Here is a 25,250-nt window from a genome sequence, read left to right on the forward strand (position 1 = left end):
TGTGGGGTCAGACAGTTTTCTAATAGAGGCATCCGGCTGCCTGTCTATGAGAACGGGTATGTTTCATGCATTAATGGTGTGTATACTTATAAGGATTGTTTGCACAAACCATAGGATTTAGAGCTAAATAAAAGAGATGCTATCAAGTTTGGATTTTTTTTTACACATTATTTAATCAAATGAATGTTTGATTTAACTTTTGTCCTTGATCTCACCTAGCAATTTCTTTTTTTCTTAATTTTTAACGCTTTTATTATTGAGAGACAAGAGAGAGACAGAGAGCATAAGCATGGGAGGGGCAGAGAGGGAGAGATGCAGAATCTGAAGGAGGCTCCAGTCTCTGAGCTGTCAGCACAGAGCCCAATGAGGGGCTGAAACTCACAAACTGTGAGATCATGACCTGAGCCAAAGTCAGACGCTTAACTGACTGAGCCACCCAGGTGCCCCTCACCTAGCAGTTTCTTAAATGGGTGATTATTACATATTTGCAGCAATACTATCTACTAATATTGTACTATAATACTGTATTATATAAGGTTATATATAATACTGTGTACTTTTGTGTATGTTGTAATACTGTGGACTTGTATATTTCACACTCAATTAATTAATTTACTGGAAGTCTTTTCCTGTAATATATTTTCTCTCTTTTCAGAGGTATAATTGGCAAATAATACTGTACAGTTTGGGTATTTTAAAAAATAGCCCTAAACTTACAAAGGATGAGAATCTAGGTTTTATGCATGCATATCTGATTATGTTCTCACATTTGTCTATTTAGGTTAGTGATTCTCCCTGTCTCACAGCCCTGCCCCAGTTCTTTCTACACTCAGCACTTCTGGAGTAAGACTTGCTCCTGACGCACTGAACAAAGTTCTTTGAAAATATTTTCCAACTTTGAATATGAGTGTGTATATATATATATATATATAACAATATATGTAGGTACAGTGTTGAAAATAGACTTGGGCCAAATTATTGGGAAATAGGCCAGTGCCCTGCAGCATTTTACATCCCTTGCTTTTGCATAAGGTCGTCATTGTGTAAACTGAGCATCTCTTACACAACCCATTATTGCAGTAATGTTTCATCAGCTGTGTGCTGCCCCTAGGCACCTTGTTACATCATACGCAGAGACCGTTTTTTGGTTTCCAGTTCTTTCTCAATTAACTTAGATACTGTGTTCCCAATATCCCTAGCATAGTATTATTAGAACCATTTATGTTGAAAGCAGTTTGATATACTTTTTCTTTGTATTTCAGAAGATTTTAAAGGAGAAAGTAAGTCATTTGAATCCAGAAATGGAGATGTATTGTCTGGGATGTACTTTGTTTTGGTTTACACACTGAAGTGTAGAACTTATTTAAAACTTGTAACTAATGCACTCTGAGTGCTCAGAAATGGCACTGACTTCGGTAGCTGGTGACTAGCTCCATCAGTTTGATCTGTGAAACAGAGCAGTTGCTAACTGACGATGACAAGCCCTGGCTGCGCATAAAACATTTGCAGTGAATCTGGCACACAGGAAATCAGTAGTGTGTTTTCCTCAGTCTCTTCTTGGACCGTGTTCTTTGAAAAAGAACTTGGTATGTACAAGCTTTCAAACTATCTCATGAGTCCCTCTGTACCACTTTGCTATGGAGTTTCTGATTCTTTGTTTCATGTGTGTAGCCCATTGCATCGGTGAAGATGCAGTTTAGATCTTTGTTTTTGTATTTGTTCTTTCACTTGTAGATTTAGAAGTCGGACTGTTTCCACTGGACTACTATTGTTCTTGTTGTTTTACTTTTGATTCAAAATTTCAAGCATATATAAAAGTTGAAAGAATGGTATAATGGATGCCCCAGGTACCTGTCACTCAACTTCAGTAATGATAGAATGTAGTCCCTCTGGTTCCTGGATGTGTCTGGAAGGCACTTGCTCTGTCTTGCCTCCTTCAAGGTCTGCATTATTTTTGGCCAGCTCCTCGTGTAGTTGTGTAGCTGGTCCCCTTGGGAGATCCATAAATCAATTTAAGACAAACAAAAGCATCCCGTTATTTGTTAACTTTATGCTTATATGTTTAAAACATAATTTTATTAACTAATGTTATGTAATTTCTAGCATTTTTTTCCAAAAAGAAATCTCTTTGAGAATTGGGTTATAAATTTATTTTAAAGGTTCATAGGCTAGAAAGAACAGTTAAGCCATTTGTTTACAGAATTTGTAGCAGTTCTTTTTATTAGAACTGTTTATTAGACCATTAATTCTGTTTTTAGCTTTTTCCTAGCTGCATTTGGTTTTGTGGTCTTGAATATCCTTGATCATTTGGAATATAGCTGTCTTGTCAATAGGACTTTTGGCATATTAATCACTTGTCCTGGGAGCCTGTTTGCAAAAGGAACTTGGCAAGTTCCCCTCTTTGCTTTAAATGTTGGAAATAGAAGAAAGTTCTGCATGGCTCTAGTAACATGTATCAAATATATAAATATAAAATATATAAATAAGATACATGTGTAAATGGTAAATATAATAATTTATATTCTATATACTTGTATATTATAATAAGTAATATAAAATAAGATGTATGGAATATTTTTATATATAATATATGTAACAACATGTTCTTGGCTTTCTTAAATATCATCAATATCAGGCATTCACTTTGGAATGTCCCCTCTCTATCAAGAGAGCTTTCCTACTATTCTTACTTTCTAATCCTATACTTTAATAAACTTCAAAAAATGTATCATCAATGAATTTTCTTGCTTTGTGTATTTAACAACTTTACTGACATTGATATGATTAATATATATTTCCAGTTTTGAAGGAAAAAGGACTTTAGATTTTTAAAATATAGAATGAGAATGTTCTTTTTTTTTAAATTTTTTTAATGTTTTATTTATTTCTAGGAGAGAGAGAGAGAGAGACAGCGTGAGCAGGGGAGGGTCAGAGAGAGAGGGAGTCACAGACTCTGAAACAGGCTCCAGGCCCTGAGCTGGCAGTCAGCACAGAGCCCAACGCGGGGCTCGAGCCCACGAACCACGAGATCATGACCTGAGCGAAAGTCGGACGCTTAACCGACTAAGCCACCCGGGCGCCCCTAGAATGAGAATGTTCTGATAGTGAGCAGGTCTTGAGGTATTTCTCTGTAGCAAGGAAAACCACTTAGGCTGCCATATCACGTTCTAATGTGGATCTAAGAGTGTTTTTACTCTTCTCACCTGGCTGTTGATTTTTTTAATTGCTTCAACTCTCCTTTTTTATTAAAAATTTTTAATGTTTATTTATTTTTCAGAGAGACAGACAGAGTGCAAGCCGGGGAGAGGCAGATTGAGAGGGAGACACAGAATCTGAAGCAGGCTCCAGGCTCTGAGCTCTCAGCAAAGAGCCTGACACAGGGCTTGAACCCACGAACCCTGAGATCATGACCTGAGCCAAAGTCAGATGCTTAACCAACTGAGCCACCCAGGCACGCCTCAACTCTTTTTAAAAAAAATTAATTTATGTACTGATAACATTTGCTTTCAAAGGTAAAACATATTCCTGTGGCCTGGAGAGTAGGCTGCTTTTCAGGTTCCCGGACCCGAAGTGTGTCTAAGTAAGAGCCTGACTTTTAATTCCTCCTATGCATCTTCTTTAGCTGTTGTATTTATTAACATTAATCTACTGCCTCCTCTCTGAGGCTATTATTTATATAAATTGTCACATCATACGTGGCAGAACATTATTGGAGAGCATTGGAATGCTTATTTTTCTCAAATTCTCATTGTCCAACTGTAATAGCACACCAATGAGATTATTTTATTTACGAGATAACATAAGGTATCTCTTAGGTATTATCATAAGTTAAGAGATACTATCTGATGGGAATTTCATATATCCTGGATTTCCCTGTAATTCATGGATTTTGAACTTAAGCAGGGTAAATATATATAATAGATATAAGTAAACATCCATTAAATATCTGTCAGGCCCTAGCTGTGCTGTCCCAGCATTGGCCACAGTTCAGAGAACACAAAGATGAATCACGTTGTCCCTGCCTTCGAGGAATGTGTATCCTAATAGGGCAGAAAGGCACGTGACTGGCACAGAAGCTATAAAGTGGTAAGCGATCAGATAAAAATAGATAAAATGCTCTGGATTCAGAGATTGAAGGGATCAGGGAGGGTGTTTTGTTTTGTTTTGTGAACCAGCATTTGAGCTGGGCCTGTTTCTTGGGTTTGTTCATTGTTAAGAAAATAAAGCCACCAGAGTAGCTTATGTTTAAGAAAAAAAGGGGGGGGGGGGCTTGTAGAAGGAGCCACTGGAGTTAGAAGTATGCCGTGCGTCCCTGGAGTTGTAGGTATTTGGGAGCCCCTGTCTGGCCCTCTGTCTCTCTGTGTGTCTCCATCTCACACGCCTGCCTCTCTCAGCTCGCTCTCCGCGTGCACATCTGTCTTGTCCCCCAGTCCGCTGCCGCCGCCAGATGCCTTATTCTCCTGCACTCGCAGGTCTTGAGATGTGCACCATCTCTGACGATGGCGGATCTGGCCCGCCTGCCAGCCAACTGTGGTCCCCTATCCAGCTCGAGCTTATAGGTGTGAATTCAGAGCTCTGGAGGAAGAGGATGCGATGGACAGTTTGCTTTCCTTGGATTCTAATTAGCTGCGGGGACACAGGGCCTCTAATGAGGCCTCCTTCCGAAGGCCGGGGGCGGGAGCATCCCCGAGAGCAGGAGCGGGTGGCTATCCTCCCCGTAGCCTTACACTAAAGGTAATGAACATGAAGAATGCTAAGGAGGCTACGGGGCGCCAAATTGTGTTTCCTGCCCTTCAGGAAAGTGCATTTTCCCGGGGAAGGCGGATCCATATGTACTTAAGACAAAGGAGAGGCACACTGTGATAAATACCCTAAAGCATTCCTGAAGCGGGAGAGAGGGATTAACATTGCCTTACACTGTGAGGCGGGGACTTTGTCGATGTAGGGGACTCTAATAGACTTGGGCATGTGCAGTGTGCTGAGAGGGTCTTGGATAGGAGTGTGTTTGCAGCACAGTGTATGTGGTTATACAGCGATTGCTCTGGGTAGCTGTCATTTAGGGAGATTTGTAGGAACTGAGGACCATTTTCTTCTCAAGTAACTGACACAGATCTAGGTTTGCTTCTGCTGTAAGAATTTATTAACGTAGCTCCGGTCACCTCAGTTTCTTTATTAATCAAGGAAATGGTTGCTCGTATTTGGGGTTCGCACAGGAAGCATTTTAGAGAAGAAGGGAGCCAAGGTACCTGCTTAGTCGATTGAGCATCTGACTCTTGGTTTCGGCTCAGGTCATGATCCTGGGGTCATGGGATCAAGCCCCACATTGAGCTCCACGCTGACCGAGGGCCTGCTTAAGATTCATTCTCTCTCAGGGCGCCTGCGTGGCTCAGGGTGGCACTTCGGTTGAGCATCTGACTTCAGCTCAGGTCATGATCTCACAGTTCGTGGGTTCAAGCCCCGCGTCTGGCTCGGTGCTGACAGCTCAGAGCCTGGTGCCTGCTTAGGATTCTGTGTCTCCCTCTCTCTGTGCCCTTCCCCCACTCACGCACTGTCTCACAGAAATAAATAAATGCAAAAACAAATTTTTAAAAAATTCATTCTCTCTCAAATTAAAAAAATATTTTTTTTAAAGAAAAGAAGGGGGCTATATAAAAAGTTTGTTAGCTAATCCTGCCCGTTAGTAATGCTTGTTGTGTTAGTAACACATGTGTTGCATGTGTTGGAAACTTGGAGATGAACTCAGGTATCTTTATTTCTTTTATGTTAAGTATGTTAAGGTTTGAGATGCCGCAAAGAAAATATAAAACATTGAACTGATGCTTATAATTATGGCAAAAAGTCAGGGACTTAACTAGCCACAAATACATTTTGCGTGTCTAATTATTTTAACTTTTATTCTTGCTTAAACCTGTGAGGTATGCTATTTTTTAAATACAAAATGCTCATCTCATAATACAAAAATGGTTGTCTCTGGTCACCTGCTGGAGCTGCTTAATAAAGAACTAAGTGTCCAGTACTTGAATTTTTAACCAGAAACTTTAATTTTTTTTCATTGTGTTGTTTTTGTTTTCTGAGTGAGGGCTTGCTTGTGTGGCATGTGGTAATTGCTTGGACTTCCTAGGACTTTCTGTGTGCTTCCGAAGAAATTTTGTTACTTGTCTTCTTGATAATCCTCTTTTAAAATAAACCTCCAGATTTTGGGGTACCAGGGCGGCTCTGATTCTTGATATCGGCTCAGGTCATGGTCTTGAAGTTGTGGGATCAAGCCCTGCATTGGGCTCTGCAATGAGCATGAAGCCTGGTTGAGATTTTCTCTCTCCCTCGCTTTCTGCCCTTCCCTCAATTGTGTTCTCTCTCTCTCTCTCAAAATAAACATTTTTAAAAACAAATAAAATAAGCCTCCTGATTTCAAAACAGCAAGTTTTTATTATGTTTGGCAGATCCAAGTTCATAACTCCTTGTCTCTGAAAAATAGGTGATTCAGATTGAAGTTACTTCTGCAAACTGCTTGTGGGATTGATGCAGTTCAAGATTTCCAACCTCCTCATCCACCTGCCCATTAACAAGTTCATTGCTGGCATCCTGGAGAGAGAAGTTGAAGCATAGGAAATAACACATAGGCCCTAGGTTGGATGGTTGGAACTGGAAGTAAATTCTGTTGGGCTAATCACTTCCTGAAGCTCTAGTGATCTTGGGGGGAAGCCTTGTCTTCACTGATTTTATTTTGTCAGTACGCAATTCTGTCTGCTAGACAGTTACCACCTGAGTAAGTTACTGCTCTGTTGCCCAAAGATTGCAGTTTTAAACTGAAGAAGACGGTGTGGGGCACGATTGAGAGAGCCTTCCTTTCCTGCTTGTCAGTATGCACCCTACAAATGTTTGTTGTTGTTGTTGTTTGTTTTGTTTTGGCTTGGAATTAAAAAGAAAAAATGTGACTTATCTGTGCCTGCCACAGGGTTTATAGAAAACCGAAAGCTCTGGAGAAAATTCTCAGCAGGGTAGTATTTCTGTGAAGTGGCGGCCAGAACCCCTTAAGAAAAATGTCGTAACTCACACTTGCAGGCACATAAAATCATGTCCCTCAGGGCAAGCTCTCTAGTGTCATAGAGTTTATGACTCATGAGTGCTGTACTTTTGTGACCTAATAAACGAGGAAGAGTGGTGGGAGAATTATATTCCTGTACAAAGAGCCACTTCACTTTTCATCGTACGGAAGAAAGTGGTGGGGATGTTAAATTTTTAGTGGCATTTTCAGGTTGAGAATGATCTGTGACTGAAATGCATGCATCGAGGTATTAAGGTACTTAAGAACAAAATAAAATAAAGGGAAGGTAGCTGTTTGCATTTGGAGCTGAATTACTGGCAGTGGTTTTGAAAAGTAACTTTCTCGGTACCCATCCTAGGATTCTGATTTAGATACCCTTTTGTGTGTGTGCTTTTATAGCACATGCCCCTACCACTGAATCCACCCGACACTACGCTGATCAGTGCCTTATTGTGTTTTTTTTTTTAATTTTTTAACTATTTATTATTTTAGAGAGAGAGACATGAGTGTGAGCAGGTGAGGGGCAGAGAGAGAGGGAGAACCATTGAAAGCAGGCTCCAGGCTCTCAGAAATTTTTTAAATATTTATTTATTTTTGAGAGAGAGAGAGAGAGAGAGACATGAATGTGAGCAGGGGAGGGGCAGAGAGAGAGGGAGACAATCCAAAGCACGCTCCAGGCTCTCCGCTGTCAGCACAAAGACCAATGCAGGGCTTGAACCCACGAACCACGGAGATCATGACCTGAGCTGAAGTTGGATGCTTAACCGACTGAGCCACCCAGGTGCCCCTTTTTAACTGTTTAAAAAATAGACTTGATACTTTAGAGCAGTTTTAGGTTCACAGCAAAATTGAGAAGGTGGCCGGGAGACTTCTTCTATGTCCCCTGTCCCCCTTCCCTGTTGGTCTCCCCCATCACCCACACCCCCCACCAGTGGGTACATTTGTTCCAGTGGATGAATTTGCACTGACATCAGAATCACCCAGAGCCCAGAGTTAGGGTTAGCTCTTGGTCTTGAACATTCTGTAAGGTGTGGACAAATGTATAGTGACGCATACTCATTATTATGGTATCATATGGAATAATTTCCCGGCCCTGAAAATCCTCTGTGCTTCTCCTATTCATCCTTCCCTTTCCCTGACTCCCGGTAACCACTAATCTTTTTACTGTCTCCATGGTTTTGCCTTTTCCAGAGTGTCATGGAGTTGGAATCCTACAGTAGGGAACATTTTCAGATCGGCTTCTTTCACTTAGTGATATGCACCAAGGTCCCTCCCGGTCTTTTCATGCCTTGGGACGGACTTCAGTTCTCTTTGACGCTGGATAACGCATTGTCTGGATGTACCACAGGTTTTCATCTGTGCTTGTTCCTTTATTTGTTCTTAACTGATGTATCTCAGGGCTGGGACTACGGCGCAGGGAGTGAGGCCCCCAGCAATCAAATAATATTGTAATGCAGTATTTTAAAGAATCAAAATGAATGCCAAAAGCCCACAGTGGATAAAATATCAAGTTTAAATGAAGATAGGATCATGGCAAGTCCTTTCTGAATGTCACTGGCAATCAGAAGCAAAACCCTCCATACGCATAGCCCACACTGCGGATGTTATGTTTCTGCTTCGGAACCTGCTTCTCCCCAACAAGCACTGCTGTCCCTGGAAGCTTCTCAGGTAGAAGTTCTTTTCTCACAGCCCTCCTAGCCCTGTGCTTAGAGGTGGGGGGAGCCTCCTTCCTCTCCTTCCTCCTCATTTTCACTTCTGAACCACGTTTCCCCTGGCCCCCCTCAGACATCCCCTGCCCCACATGTAGGTACATGCGTGACCTAGATCACCTTTCTGTTCTGTCTGTTAGTCCCCTGGATACCTCAGTGGCTTTCTTCCCCAATCTTCGAAGGGTTTAGCTCTTGGCTCTTTGTCACCCAAACAACGTCAACCTCAATGGCCCTTCCAAGATTTCAGTGTCCCAGTTCTTTGATTTTTCATTCCGCCTGTCNACCACTTTAAACCACTGCACTTGCTTAGGTACCTTTATGCCAAAATTCTGTAGCCCCCACCGGGACTCACTGATACTGCAGCCTTCGAACCAGCCACTGTAGCAGGATTCTCGCACAGAGTCGTGACACCAAGACTCCTTTCCAGGAAGCAGCTTCATTCGTGCCGGCACGGCTCAGTTGGGTTCGTACCCAAAGAACTGAGCCCCGAACGCCACGTGCCGTGGGTTTTCGTGTATTTCCTACTTCTTCGTCTCCCATATATGGTAACACACAAACATGCCGTCTGATTAAGTGGTCTCATGTTACAAGGTCGTGAGGGATGTTGTCAGGTCGCCTTGAGGTTATTTTTTCCTTAGGGAGGGGCCCCTACGGTATCCCACCTTCATGTCTCCACTGTAGATTTTCCTGCCCGTCGTTAGAACCATTCGTTTGCTGATAGCCTCAGTTGTCTTCGGCTTTCTTCTCTCTCTTGTCTTGACCTGGCTTGTTAGCAGCCCTGGAGAAGTGCAGGGTCCATGCAAGGGAAAGCCTATTGTGGAAACACACTCTTATGTTTATTTTTTTCTTTCAAGTCACTACTTACTATTATTAATAGAAGTGATCTGGTATTTCATATACACAGTTGACCGAGTTTTCATATTTTATTCCAAGTGCTCAGTAAGCACCATGATTACTGAGATCAGTAATCAAAGCAAAGGGCCGTAGTTAGTTATCAAGGGAAGAGATTCCTGAATGCAATTCTTTATCTAAATGACACCTATGATAACTGTTTGATAAATTATTTTTGTATAAATTAATTTGAATAAAGAGAAAGATTTTTATATGGGAAGCTTGCTGTGCACCATATCCTGTATGTAAAATGTTTGCTTACTTAACAAAATAAGGCTGGGTTGAATTTAGGTAATGGTAATATTCCCAGGGGTATCTACTAGAACATTTTTTTTTAATATTTATTTTTGTGAGAGAGCAAGCAAGCAGGGGAAGGGCAGGGAGAGAAGGGAACAGAGGATTTGAAGTGGCAATGCACTGACAACAGCGAGCCCAATGTGGGGCTCAAACTCCAGAACTGTGAGATCGTGACATGAGCCGAAGGCGGCCACTCAACGGCCTAAGCCACCCAGGCGCCCCTCTACTATACCATTTATTTGGAGCGTTACAGAATATCACCCTCACACCAGTGTATTTTGCATTAAAATTACCCTATGCTTATAAGAGGTTCCCCTTCTGTTTCTGTTTTATCTCCCCTGGGGAAAAAAAAAGTATCTTAAGCCTGAATGGGTGCAGTAAGGTAATACAAGAGTCACATCATCTGATATTTTGATTGGAATGATTAGGTTGCTGTCACCTACGTCGTTTTCTTTACCCTTAATATTCTAAGCTTGCATGAATGCTGGGAGATAATCATGCCTTAGAACAGCAGTGGTGCATTGGGGGTGTGCATACACCGGCCTCTGCCTCTGCTTAACAGTTTGCCCTTTCTGTGTGCTCCCCCAGGTCTACCCTGAACTGCAGATCACGAATGTGGTGGAAGCCAACCAGCCAGTGACCATCCAGAACTGGTGCAAGAGGGGCCACAAGCAATGCAAAGCCCACGCCCGCATCGTGATTCCCTACCGCTGCTTAGGTGAGCTGGCCAGCCGTGTAACTGACACGGATTGCTCTGGTCTTTGGGGATCCAAAAAAAAAAAAGGTTGTTGGGTTTTTTTTTTAAATGTTTATTTTTGAGACAGAGAACACGCACATGCACAAAAACGGGGGAGGGGCAGGGACAGAGAGGGAGGCAGAGACTTCCAAAGCAGGCTCCCAGCTGTCAGCACAGAGATCAATGTGGGGCTCGAACCCCTGACCCAGGAGATCATGACCTGAGCTGAAGCCAGCCATTTATCCAGCTGAGCTGCCCAGGCACCCAAGAAGGATGTTCTCATTAAATCTAACATGCAGTTTCTTTCTGCCACTCTGTATTGGACTGTATTTTGGACTATTAAGGTATCGGCGCAGGAGAAATGTTTCTGAGCTCCCTGCCTCAGAATGAATTTACCTAATGTGCTTATTCAAATGACAAATTCTTGGACTGATTCCATAACTGCTGAATGAAAAGGCCTGGGGGTGGGGCCCAGGAGTTTGCATTTTACCATATCCCATAGGTGATTCTCGTGCACGCTAACTCTCTAGACTGGGAGCACTGGCACTGTGTGTGTTTTGTCGTGTGACATCATAGGACAGAGAATGATACGTGAAGCTCCCCCTTTCTGCCAATTTCTTGGAAACCTCTTTCCTGAAACAACTTCGTTACTCTTCCTGCCCGTAGATGGGACAGTCGGGTTGGGGAACTCTTTTTTTTCTGATCTATAAAACTGGAGGAACCAGTTAGATCACGAAGGTTAAACTGGGTGCTTCTCTCACAAACTTCAAGTTTTACTTCCCCCTTTTATTTTAAAACCTGAGCTGTTTAATGTGATGTCCAGCTTATTTCCTCTGGAAACACTGTCACACTCCATATTTAATCTGACATGGTTAATAGTCTCTTCCTAGTTGATATTTATACATAACCAGGCAATGTGGGAATCCACAGGCTTTGGTCTGACAGCCAACATGGTAGTTTCTGCATAGTGTAAGTAAGGACATGGAGAGACTGTGGGCAAATACTGATATACATTCCAATGACTTCTTATAAAGACAAAAAGGGATCTTTTTTCACAAAGTCCTGACAGCAAACTCAGTAAGGATAAGTGCGGAAGATTCTGGAGACATGTGTAATACTTCATCAAACGTGAATGACATGAGAGCATACGTACTGATTACCGTTCATGCTTGTGCATCATTTGAGACATTCATAGAAAACACTGGCCATTAGAATGAAGTTTTCATCTGGCTGCCCACAATGGAATTGGTGAAGAGAGTACGGAAAACCAGATTTGTACACATTTGAGAATTCAAGAGTTCCCCTGTTCCTCCTTATTCTTTATTCTTAGATGCTTTACAAGGGCTCTAACCCTTTTCTGTCTGATTGGTTAAGAACTGAAAGTATAATAAGATGATGTTTAAATAAGCGGTCAACTGTCTCCAGGAACTGTGTATTTCAACCCAATGCAGTTGTTACACTGAGAGACCATTTAATTCGGTGTAAGTAAGGAAGTAGATCATGAACCAGTTAATTCAGTGGGCCAGATCTTGTTAATGATGTCTTTCTTTTGATTCTTGCCCATTCTGTGAAAAGTTGCAGATATATTCTGTTGAGAATAGAAGCTCACCAGGAACGAGGTCATAGGTCTTTGGATGAGCATCCTTGCTGACGACACCTGATAGGTCACTCACAGCTGCACCCGTTTCCAAAGTGAACATGTATCACTTTGCTTGCCGTCTCCCCCTTCGTAACTACTTAGAAGTGTCAGAATTGACTAAACAGTGGAATCAACTGTAAGATTATAGTTCACCGTGGCGCTGCTTAGTTGTAGCAAATTTCCTTTGACCCCAGATTTCCTGTGGCCCCAGATTGATTGTCTTCCCTCTCCCTACCCCTACTCTGTGCCCCTCCCCTTGGCAAGAGGGAATTGAAGCTCCTAAGGGAAAAAAAATACTGTCAAAAGGAAGAAACGATGTGTGAAATGTCTTCAGATCTAAACACAAAGTCAAAAGATTTATGATAATGCTGTGATGAACTGTCAGTGTTTTTATCATGAGAAAGTATGTTACACCCAATATAGGGAGGCTCATCCTAAGTGGTCTCACTTCACACTCACAAATATTGAGAGTCCACGAGGGACTCAGTGTCTTGCTGTACCTCACACAGGTGTTATGTCAGAATTAGGACCAAAGTCCAAGACCTTTCAGTTCACACTCCAGTGTCCCTTACCGTATTAACAGAAAATTGTGCTGGAGCTAATAACCACCTGATTTATAAAGTCACATCATCGAGGAAAGGCTGTAAATTGCAAGCAGTAAATAAGTTTTTTTTTAGAAGTCACACCTGTTGTGTTCATAAAAGAAACAGTGGTGACTCTGACACAGGGGAAATCTTCCCTTGATAATGTTCTCCACTTTGTGGTAGGAATAGGCACCATTGTTGTGAATTACTTGCTGCTTGACCAAACCATTAATGTTTAGCTTTAATACAAGTACTCTCCAAACTGTATGGCTATGTCCAAACTTATCCTTTAGACAAGAGATGATTTTACTGAAGGTAATTCTCAGCAAGGCACTACATAGAACGCAAAGTACAGTGGTCTCAGACATTAAGCGTATTAAACCCGAAACAAAGCTTGAGAGAGAAATGGCAGGTTTACCTAGCATGCACCCTTCCTGACTCTTCTATCAGATGCAGGATCAGTGGTGCACTGGGTTGTTTTTCTTCAAATCCTATATTTGTCCTGGGCATACTTGCTTAGCAGCGTCTTGCATTCCTTGACTAGATGGCAAGAGCATAGTAGGTTGCAATGGACACTTTTCCTTCCATGGAGTGTGTGATGTCCCTTGAGGGTCAGCGGGCTTTCTCGTTTCACCCTTTGCTTTCGATTGTGCTTCTAGAACCAGAATGTAAGATCATTCTTAATCACGTGAACATTTTTTATTTAACTTGTTTTCAATGTTTATTTTTGAGAGACAGAGTGTGAGCGGGGGAGGGGCAGAGAGAGAGGGAGACAGAATCTGAAGCAGCTCCAGGCTCTGAGCTGTCAGCGCAGAGCCCAACTCGGGGCTCCAACTCATAAACCTTGAGATCGTGACACGAGCCAAAGTTGGATGTTAAACTGACTGAGCTATCCAGGTGCTCCTAAGGAAATTTTTAATACTGATTTATGATTCTGAGTTTAAAGATGCTCCTGTTTTATAATTGATAGTAATTGTAAAATTTTGTAACTTTTATTATTTATGAGTAATAAAGGGACTATTTAGCAGGCTCCTCGCTGGCAGTGCAGAGCTGGGCTTGGGGCCTAAACCCACAAACTGTGAGATCATGACAAAGAGTGGGATGCTTCACCAACTGAGCCACCCAGGCCCCTCTAGAATTCTTCAGTTTCAGTACTGTGCATTGAGCATACAGCTTACTTTTGCAGTATCTCTGAGTAGTACCCATGAAAGTATAATTGTCTATTTATCATAAAGGGAAGATTTACTCTATAAAGAATACTAAGATTAAGGAAAATGATTTCTTTCAAGTATTTCAATACATTTTTTAAATGTAATTTGATGTTTTACTTAATGAAAGAGTTGACCAAAAAGCATTGAATGAAAAGTAGGCTCGTGAACTCATAGAATGAAAAAGTAGGCTCATGAACTCATAGAAGACAAGGTCCAAACACACCCACCCCCCTCTGAAGGCAAGGAGAAAGTCTGCAAGGACTGATCTGTGGGAAGGAGCAGTGAAAACACAATACTAGAGTCCACAATCTGAACACCTCCTAAAACAGCAGACCCAGGTCAGTATAGGACTTTGTTTTTGTTTTTTGGACCTCTTCTTAATCTAGCCATTATTCTCAGGAGCAGGAATATAACAGGCTTTCCTAACTATCACATACAAAAAAAACTGACCTCAATAAAATTACACAATGGAGGAATTCACCCCAAAAAAACAAGAAGTAGGAGCCAGGGATTTCATCAATACAGATAGAGGCAAGGTACCTGAACCAGAATTAAAACAACAACTATAAGGATACTAGCTGGGCTTAAGAAAATCATAGAAGACCCCACAGAATCCACTACTGTAGAGAGAAAAGAACTAAAATCCAGTCAGGCTGAAATAAAAAATAGTATAACTGAGACACAAAGCCAACTGGTGCAGTGACAGGAAGGATGGACAGAGGGAGGTGTAAGAATAGGAGTTGGGGGGTTGGTGACAGAGTGGCCTGGGGCAAAGGGTAGAAACCTCTCAAGAGTAAAGGATAAAGGATTGTTTTAACAGAAACCCACTTCTAAATACCACTTATAATGGTAACGGAGTTTAGAAACTTCTTTCGGATTTTCGTGTTGTACCTTAAGAGTTAGGGTGATAGGGGCACTTGGGTGACTCAGTTGGTTGAGCATCCAACCCTTGATTTCAGCTCAGGTCATGAACTCATGGTTTGTGAGTTCAAGCCCCACATCAGGCTCTGTGCTGACAGCGAGGAACCTGCTAGGCTATGAATTCTCTCTCTTTCCCTCTCTCTCTCTGCCCCTCCCATGCTCATGCTCTCTCTTTGCGTCTCAAAATAAATAAAAAATTTTTTAAATAGGGTAATGTTTATGAATGCCAACCATTAATTCCTATCATTTAAATGCCTTTATTAAATGATGAGATGTATGTGTTATTGAGTAGTACTTGATGTGTAGGTGAAAGTACTCCCCCTCAAGAGGTTTATATCTTTTTTATGACATTAAAATTTGGGGTCATCCTATTAGTTTATTGATTAGGTTCATACATTTTCAAGAATTTGTCACCCAACTCAAAGTTCCCCTAAACCTTAACATTCGATCTTAGCTACTTTGCTGAGAATGTGTTGTATGACCTTGTTTGTGTTTATATCCTAATGGCGTGGCTGTCACTGAAGACCCCGTTTGCTATTGTGGGGCGTCTTTATCAGCTCAGGGTTGCTAGATTCCCGTGACTGGCTCATGTGGTTCTCTGTTCTTGCTTTATTGAGAACTTAAAATTATCAGTCAGGGGCTATGATATTCTTCTGTATTCTCTAAGCATATTTAATACACTAGGCTCATGTTCAGTGTGCCACGAAGTTACTCTGTTTAAGTAATTTGAGCTTATCTCTCTTCTTCCACCTTTTGATCTCAATTTAAGTTCTTAGTCAGAATTTTCAATTGAGTCTAAATTCATGGGAACCAGTGCACATACTTTCTTCAGTAAATTTTAACCATGATGTCTGTGATCTTTGACTTCAAGTACTTTTGGTCAGTAGACCCTTCATTTCACTTCATATGTCAGTAACTTTTAGCCTCCTGGTATTTCTCTATTTCTCGGAGACCCCTGGGCCCTCACATTTGTCACTTGACCCCATGTCTTTAACTCCCACCGTTTGTTGCGCTGCTCAACTCACAGCTGTGCTTCTTGACCTGATGTGGCGCTCAGCCATTCCTGTTTTATCTTGCTAACCTCCATCTCCCTCCACAGGCAGCTGTTACCAGGCATCCTTCCTTTCAGCTCCACGGAATGAGCTCTCTGCTGCCTTTCCCAGCAGGCCCATCAGTCGCTTCTCCGTCTTCTTTAACCTCTCAGTGGTCTTTAAGCCCGTTGCCCAGTGCCTTTTCCCCACACCATTATTATGCTGCTGCTGCTTCTGTTTATCTCTCTGCTGACTCTCCTTCTCCTTTACTGGCTCATTTTCCTGTAGCCCACTTGGAAAATCTCAATATTGGTGGTTTATAGGAGTCCTCCTGGGTTGTTACTAGGAAGCCCCATCAGGGCTGTGGCTTCCAAAGGGCTGGCTTGATGTTTCATGAGCAATTAATCCAAGCCAGGCCTCCGAGCATTTAATTGATCATCAGACTCAGTGTGACTCCCCGAGTATTGATCATTAGCCTTCCATTGCCACTTGTATTGGCTCTTGGCTTACATGGACATTTCATCTGTGGTCATGTGAGTTTCCATGACTGTAATCAATAAATGGTAAATTTCGGCTTCTCAGAGTAAACAAAGAACATACGAGCATGGGCTATGCCCATTCCTTTTTTTCTCTTTTGGTTTATTGTACCATTTGGGATACAAATCTGTTTGAGGCAAATGATTGGATTGTTTTCAGCTTCTATTAAAAGTCTCCTGGACCCTCAATTTTCATGCAGAAGAATTAATTGGATTTGAATGAGCTTAATATAAAAACTCTAATATTGATGCAGAAATACACCCCATACTTGGTGATCTGTCACCAGAATCAAGGGTTGTCTGGTTGTTTTGCATTTTCTGCCTGTCAATGACAACTAGTAGCAACAATAAAATGAATCAAGGTTAAATCCCTAGGGACTATTTATATATTCACTTTTCACATTTTTTTTAAAGAAATGAAGATATAATTATAGAAATAAAGAAATGGTTGACAGGCTGAACCTTAAAAAAAAAGAAATGAAGTTATACATGTAAGCAAAATCCTTTCTTAATGGTATTTTAAAAAGCATTTTTAGATACTCTGACTTAAGTAAGATTTCTTGCTTTATATATATAGATGTGATCTCAGTGTTGGAATTAGCATCTTCCACTGGGAAGAAATGTTACATTTGTACTAAAAGTGTAACTGGAAAGAAAAGGATTAATTTCTTCTGAAAGCAAAACGTTTTTGGAAAACTGTCCTAATGTAGGAATGGCAATTCAACAGCTGCCCAGATGAGTAAAGTTGTCTAATCATTTATTGTTGCAGTTAATGAATGTTCATTTGTACATGAGAACGGTTATCAGAGATGTCTTTTGTACTTACTTAGTGGGATTCTTGGCTTCTCATGCCATTAGCTCTGTTTTTCCAAAATGGAGCCCCTGTAGATGGTCTTAAAAATACACATCTTATACAGATTTAGGTAAATAGCCAGCTATCCAGACAGTTTGAACATCAACCAAAAATGAAGCATCTAGAATTATCATGTCATGGGCAGCATGAGTGGGAAGGGTGTCAGGCCACAGAGGGAACTGACCTTTTGTTTCTTGTGACTGGGAGAAAGGCAGACATGAAGAAACACTGCATCAAACCATGAAATGTGTTGCTTTTAACTTAGGTAATGGAATGTGTCCTGTTAGCCTTCTGCATGATTAGAGAGTCTGCTTCTGGGCCACTTGGTGGCTCAGTTGGTTAAGCGTCTGATTCTTGATTTTGGATCAGGTCATGATCTCATGGTTTGTGAGACCAAGCCCCACATGATAACACAGACCCCACTTGGGATTCTCTTTCTCCCCCCCCGCCCCCCGCCCTTCTCCTGCTCTCTCTCTCTCTCTCAAAATAAATAAACTTAAAATAAAAACGGAAAGTCTTCTTTTGCCCAGAAAACAACAAATCATTTACACTTTTCTTAGAAGGTTCGGATAACCAGTCTTCTTACCCAAAATCACAAGTCTATCCTCAGCTTTTTTCTAAAACCACAACATTTCCAGATTTAAAACAACCGAGACTCTCAGTATAATTTTCCTCTAATCTACATTTCCATCATCTTTACAATTTTAAGCGCAAGACAGAAACTGTATTATTTGGGGTGAGAGATACCCTAGCATTACCCCGTCATTATCAGCCTTAATCATACACAGGTCCCTCATTTATAGACGTGAAGGCTGAATGAGAGATTTGCCTTCTTCAAACACCTTCTGTGTGCAACAGGGCCTGCCTTTGAAAAACTACTTTAAGATCTAGTTTGATTTAAAGGCTGAGCTCCTGCATGCCTGAAATGCTTCCTCTTCGAAATATTTGCTCCCTGGAGAGGTCAGCTGAAGAAGGAGTTCTCATGTGACTTTAGATTGTTGACCTGGAAGACCATTTGGGTCATGGAATGGGCTTTGGCACAGCTCCACCGCTTTCTGGCTGACAACGAGCCAGGACAGGAGGGCGGGGCCAGCTGTGTCGCGCCAGGAAGATCTAGTCTGAGAACGTTTCAAGCCTCAATGCACCCACCTCTGACGCCTTTGCTTTTCCTTGAGAGAATTTTAAACTACAGCATGAATAGAGGTGCTGCAGCTTGTCATGATGTACCTTTAAATGATTCTGCAGCTACAAAATGCATTCACCCTTTGCTGGTGTGTAAAATTTGAATGACACTTGTGCTCTGCTGGGAAAGAACAGACGTTTTCATTATAAAATTCATCCAAGCAGAAAAGTAGCAGAGTGAGCAGAAATTTCATTTACATCCGTGATTGAAGTTGCAGTGATAAAAGAAAATTACTAGGTTTTGGAATAGCCGTGTTCTCATTCTCTCAGACGACCCAAGGAATTTCGTCGATATGGAAAATAATACATTATTGAGGAAGGCTTTGATCAGGAGTCTCAAATTTTGCATATCCTTTAACTGACCTTAGATTTTTCTAGCGTTTTTTTGAGTTATCTTGGAACAGATGACAATATTCCCTTTTTGTATCACATCCATTATTTGTTATAGTGTGGGCTTTATGTTCCATTACCACAGATTCACAGCAATTTCTTAGCTTTTAGTTGTATTAGCAGGTGTAGACAGAGAACTCAGTTAGGCCAGTCTTAGAAGCCATAAGATACTGGATTAGAGATGTGGGATCAGAATTTTCCAGGGAGAATTTTCTGCTAAATAGTTTGTGATATATGTCCTGGAAGCCTTAATGTGGTAATTTCATGCCCCAAACCCTCTTCGTTAGAAGTCCAGAAATTCAATTATTTCCATTCTCTCGGGAGTGATAACCCCTGGCAGATTGATTTATAATGAACCTAAGCGTGTTTACAAATCTGAGTGGCAATTTCTAAGTCCACAATGAAGTGGTAAGACAGGGAGAGATTTTTTTTTTTTGAATGTTTATGTATTTATGTTGAGGGAGAGAGAGCATGCGCATTTGAGGGGCAGAGGGCGGGAGAAAGAGAATCCCAAACAGGCTCCATGCTGTCAGCTAAGAGCCTGATGCAAGGCTCAGACTCCTGAACCATGAGATCATGAGCTGAGCAGAAATGAAGAGCTGGATGCTTAATGACTGAGTCCCNGATAATGTTGCAGGAACAGTGACAGAACTCTAGTTCTTTTTTCTATGTTTTTAACAGAGCCTTGAGGACTTCGCAGTGTTTTGATACCAGTAGAAGGTTGTGCTTATTCCAAATACCATGCCCTAATTATTTCCTGGCTAGCTTTTTTGTTAAACACTGTAATGTCTTTTTTTGTGTGTCTTTTTTGATTCTCTCTTTACTTCCTTTTGCCATAAACAGCTATGCATCTTTTAGGAGATATATTTATATACTTCTTTACACATAAATACTTTTTTAGAGAGAGCATGAGCAGGGGAGAGGGTCAGAGTTGGCGGGGAGAGAGAGGGAGAGAGGTGAAGAGAGAAAGAGAGAGAATCTTAAGCAGGCCCCACGCTCAGCACGGAACCTGGCACAGGGCTCGATCCCACAACCCTGGGATCATGACCTGAGCTGAAATCAATAGTTGGATGCTCAACTGCTTGAGTCACCACGTGCCCCTATATTTTGTTTTTCCTAGAAGTTTTGAGTTGGAGACCCCCTAAAATATAAAGCAGTATTTATTCATCTGGTCGTTAGGAGATGACTCCATTGTCTCCTAAAGCCGGCCATTTCACATCTGGGCTGGACACAGGAGGATCCGGAAGGGACACTTAACAAGCCCTCATGGAGCATAGTGTGGCCGCTGGGTATTATGGGCGTCACACTTGTGAGAATGAGAGAGACAAGCTGGAACAACAGAGTGTGAGGATCACGGGGGGAGGTCCTTAGCTGGCGGTCAGCACTGGTGATGCCTGGATGTGCTCTGCGTCCCCGTGTCCCAGGCCAGACTGGCAAAGACATGGGAGGAAGGCAGTGAAGCCGTCCTTATTGAGTGATGAAGCGTCCGGAGACGCAGGGGCATGATGAGAAGGAGTGGGGGGAGCTAGGGGCTAAGTTTCTGCTCACAACAGAACATTCCCACATGTGACACGATTGCTGGTCTAGCTTTTGGAATATGGGTGGTCTGAGAGTAGTAGAGGTAGAGTCTGTGGGGATTGGGACATGAATGACTGATACATATTGATTGAGAAAGTAGAAGCGTTATGAAGCGAGGAAGGGGACCTGGTTGTTACAAGCCAGGATAATGGGTTCAGCAGGCCTGTGGCTCCCCCACTGTGTTGGATGTTAGCGTATTCCCTCCTCTTGCTCCCACATAAGATAGATTTTTGACCTGAGGTGCCTGGGTGGCTCAGTGGGTTAACCATCCAACTCATGATTTCGCCTCAGGTCATGATCTCACGGTTCATGAGTCGAGCACTGCATCAGGCTCTGTGCTGACAGCTCTCTATCTCCTTCGGATTCTTTCTCTCTCTCAAAATAAATAAACATTTTTTAAAAAGGTAGACTTTGACCCAAAGAAGAACTGCTTACTATTCTTTGAGTACAGTTCTAAAATTTGATGGTCAAGTGTCCATTTGCTAAAGTCACTACCCTCTCAGGTAAGTGTCCAGCTAGGGACTGGAAATGTCAGCTGAAAGGTAAACACTGAAAGAGTAGAGGCAGTTGTTGAATCCCTAGACGTGGATGATAATGCAGTTGACTCTTGAACAACATGGGGTTTAGGGGTGTTGAGCCCATACATAGTCAAAACTTCACGTGTAACTTCTGATTCCCCCAAAACTTAACTACTAGTAGTCTACTCTTGACCTTCCTGATAACATAAACAGTCAACACATATTTCATTTATTATATGTATTATATACTGTATTCTTAAAGTAAGCTAGAGAAAAGAAATGTTATTAAGAGAATCATAAGGGCAGGGCTCCTGGGTGGCTCAGGTCATGATCTCACGGTTTATGAGTTCGAGCCCTGCATCAGGCTCTGGGCTGACACTTCGGAGCCTGGAGCCTGCTTTGGATCCTGTGTCTCCCTCTCTCTGTCCTCCTCTACTCAGGCTCTCTCTGTCTCTCAAAAATAAATAAACGTTATAAAAATTTTTCAAAAAAAGAGAATCATAAAGGAAAGAAAACACATTGACAGTACTGTACTGTATTTGTTGAAAACATTTTCTAAGTGGACCCACGCAGTTCAAACCAGTGTGGTTCAAGAGCTGATTATATCTGAGTAAAAAAGCAGTAGAGTACAGGGTAATGTCTTACTTCAAATCAGAATTATTTTTATTTGTTAATGAAACACATTTATGTGTATTCTGCAACATAGATAATAAAACAATATAGGAGGCCTGAAGTGAATATAAAATGTCAAAACTAATCGCATAATCTTATAATCAGCTTCCAATCCAGTTATTACTCTTTAGCTCAAAATTAATGTTAAAAACTGACATGGGACATGGGATAAAATCAGAGTTACTAAAAGATGAGTCAGTGAGGGGCGCCGGGGTGGCTGTCGGCTGAGCATCGACTTGGGCTCAGGTCATGATCTCGAGGTTGGTGAATTCGAGCCCCACATCGGTCTCTCTGCTGTCTGCACAGAGCCTGCTTCAGATCCTCTGTCCCTCCCCCTCTTGTGCGAGCTCTTTCTGTCTCAAAAATAAATAAGAATTTATTTAGACGACTCACTAAAAGGGAAAGAACAAGTAGTTTAAGACAGCGAATGAAGTAACAAGTGCTGTCTCCATGATTTGAAAGCTAGAAAAGAAGACTCAGTTTAAGGAGCCACGTCCTGTGATGAGCAATACAGCAAACTGAGAACAGATTAATGTGCTTGTTGCTATAAACCTTAAGAGAATACTTGGAGGCGCATGGATGGCTCAGTCGGTTAAGTGTCCGACTTCAGCTCTGGTCATGATCTCTTGGTTCATGCGTTCGAGCCCTAGGTTGGGCTCCGTGCTGTCAGCCCGGAGCTTGGAACCTGCTTCAAATTCTGTGTCTCCCTCTCTCTGCCCCTCCCCTCCTCGTGTCTGTCTCTCTGTCTCTCAAAAACAAATAAACATTAAAAAAATTTAAAAAGAGGGAGAGAAGACTTGAGGAAGATTGTCGCCAAGAGGACGGTTGATAATAGGCCGGAAAGAAGTAGAGTCGGGAGTTTGGAAGGGAGAGTCCCCAACTCTGTCGAGAGGTTTATCTGTGAAAATGCCTCTTCTTGTCTTGATAGCCTGCCTCACACGTGGGCTTCTGGTTATGGTGTGTGGAAAAAACAGGCCATGTATTTTTACCTCTCTGTATAATTTAAGGTTTTGGGTATAAGTGGTGGTTCCCTGGCCTCACAGCACATCAGACTGATTGGTATTTTGTTAGCAATTATGTGGCTCTTTAAAAGCCCCATGTCTAACCCTAATTAATTGCACCTTTAAAATCTGTCAGGCTATGAATATTTTAATAAGGTAGAAAGAAAGTATTAGGAGAAGCAGCCAGTGAGGATACTTATGTTTCCAAGAGACAAAATAAAGAATTTAGGACACTGTCCCTCCACTTCTCTGCTTTTCAGCTCTCCTCTCAATATTCAGCACTGAGCTAGGCTAAAGATGGGTAGGCTTAGGGATAAAGGAAGCCTGATTCAAATTTCTTTCTTTTTTTAAATTTTTTACGTTTATTTATTTTTGAGAGACAGAGAGAGAAAAGAGCACAAGCAGGGGAGGGGCAGAGAGAGAGGGTGACACAGAATTTGAAGCAGGCTCCAGGCTCCAAGCTGTCAGAACAGAGCCTGACGCGGGGCTCGAACTCACGAACCATGAGATCATGATCTGTGCCAAAGTCGGACACTTTAACCAACTGAGCCACCCAGGCGCCTGGAGTGATTCAAATTTCCACATCCGAATTGATCTCATATTTTATAAATAAAAATTAAAATATGAGAACTGCAAAAAGAGAAATGAGAGAAAAGGGCTGTTTGCTGGTAAATAAGGTTAATGGTGGTAACAAATTGAATTGTAGTAATATTCCTCTCAATGATTAAAATATATGTTACTCCAGGGACAGCTGGTAGCTGAGTCGGTTAAGTGTTTGACTCTTGGTTTCTGCTCAGGTCATGATCTCACAGTTCATGGGTTCAGGTCATGATCTCATAGTTCATGGGTTCCAGCCCCACATCGGGCTCTGTGCTGATGGCACAGCCTGTGTGGGATTCTCTCTCTCTCTCTCTGCCCCTCCCCACTGTGCTCTTTCTCTCTCTCAAAATAAATAAATAAACTTAAAAAAAAAGTCTGGAATCCTGATAGCTTATAGAACTGTGAATACAGTTTTTTCAGAGTATTCACACTTAGGATTTATTTCTCTGCTTAGACCTGTATCTTTCGATTCACATTTTACCCCATAACCTCATTCTGTCCACATTCAACTCATGATTCGGGGAAAGATATTCCTGATCTCTGAAATTTGACCCTAAGCTGGTACTGCCCTGTGGTGGCCGCCAGCCACACGTGGCTGTTGAGCATTTGGCATGTGGCCAGTCCAGACTGACATGTGCCGTCATGTAAAATAGACAGCAGATATTCAAGAGTCAGCCTCGAGAATGGCTGGTGAAAACGCAGAGTGTCCTAGGAATAAGTTTTTACATGGATTGCATGTTGAAATGACAGCGTTTAGGATCTACTGGGTTCAATAAAGATTAAAACTACGTTGACCTTTTTTAATGTGACCACTAGAAATTTAAAACTGCCCACGTGGTCTGTGCTACATTTCCAATGGACAGTGCTCCTTCTTCTGTGCTCTTTTGTGAAGGACTCTGTCTTTGTCATGAAGCTGGGGACACAGTGGGGCTCAGCAATACTGAGTGACAGGAGAGGTGATATCTTAAAATTAAGCCAAATTGTTTTAGATTTTAATTTTTATCCATGTCTCTCATCTTATCTGAGTTCGTGTGGCCAGGAGGTATCACTCTCCTCCCCTTTTCCTGCATGGAAATCACTAACTCCTCCTGACTCACTGTCACTTTCTCTCTTCTGGCTTCAAATACAAAACCCTTTCTACCCTATTTTGTACCTTCTGGGATTAAGAAACAAAAGACAAAACAGGAGCAACTTTGCTCTCAGGGATGTGTGAAAAGGCACTCCATTCTTAAAACTGTTCCAGTTTAAGAAATCTATGAGATAAGACTCGGGTTTATGGAAAGAAGGCATGAATAACTTGATTTTATATATATATATTTTTTTAGTTTTATATTTTATATTTATATATGTATGTATGTGTTTTATATATGTATACACACACACATATATATATATACACATATACATTTGTATGTATATATACATTTCTTTATTTTTGAGAGACGGAGAGAGGAAGGACAGAGGGGGGGGAGACACAGAATCTGAAACAGGCTCCAGGCTCTGAGCTGTCAGCACAGAGCCCGACGCGGGGCTTGAACTTGTGAACCATGAGATCATGACCTGAGCTGAAGTCAGACGGTCAACCATCTGAGCCACCCAGGCACCCCAACTTGATTATCTTTTTTAAAAGGGACAAACCAAGCCAGTCATAAAAAGACAAATACTGTATTATTCCAGACATAGGAAGGACCTAGATTCATCCCATCCGTAAAGATGGAGAATACTGCACTGGTTGCCAAGGGATGGGAGAGGAAGAAAACGGGAATTGTTGAATGTATAGTTTCAGTTCTGCAAGATGAGAAGAAATGGGTCGCACAGCAGTGTAAATTGTACTTAACACTACTGAACTGTACACT

At 41.7% G+C, this 25,250-nt stretch overlaps 1 protein-coding gene across 6 annotated transcripts in view; it reads left to right on the forward strand.

Annotated features, from left to right (window-relative positions):
• The window catches only part of APP (amyloid beta precursor protein), a 270,144-nt gene that overhangs the window by 72,476 nt on the left and 172,418 nt on the right, over positions 1 to 25,250 (forward strand). For all 6 annotated transcript variants that reach the window (XM_077760216.1, XM_077760217.1, XM_077760218.1 and 3 more), the window contains exon 3: positions 10,531 to 10,660. In XM_077760216.1, the coding sequence (XP_077616342.1) occupies positions 10,531 to 10,660 (130 nt within the window). The remainder of the gene's footprint in view (positions 1 to 10,530; positions 10,661 to 25,250) is intronic.

This window comes from Crocuta crocuta, unplaced genomic scaffold (genome assembly GCF_008692635.1).
Source record: "Crocuta crocuta isolate KB4526 unplaced genomic scaffold, BGI_CrCroc_1.0 scaffold369, whole genome shotgun sequence".
NCBI classification, from domain to species: Eukaryota; Metazoa; Chordata; class Mammalia; order Carnivora; family Hyaenidae; genus Crocuta; species Crocuta crocuta.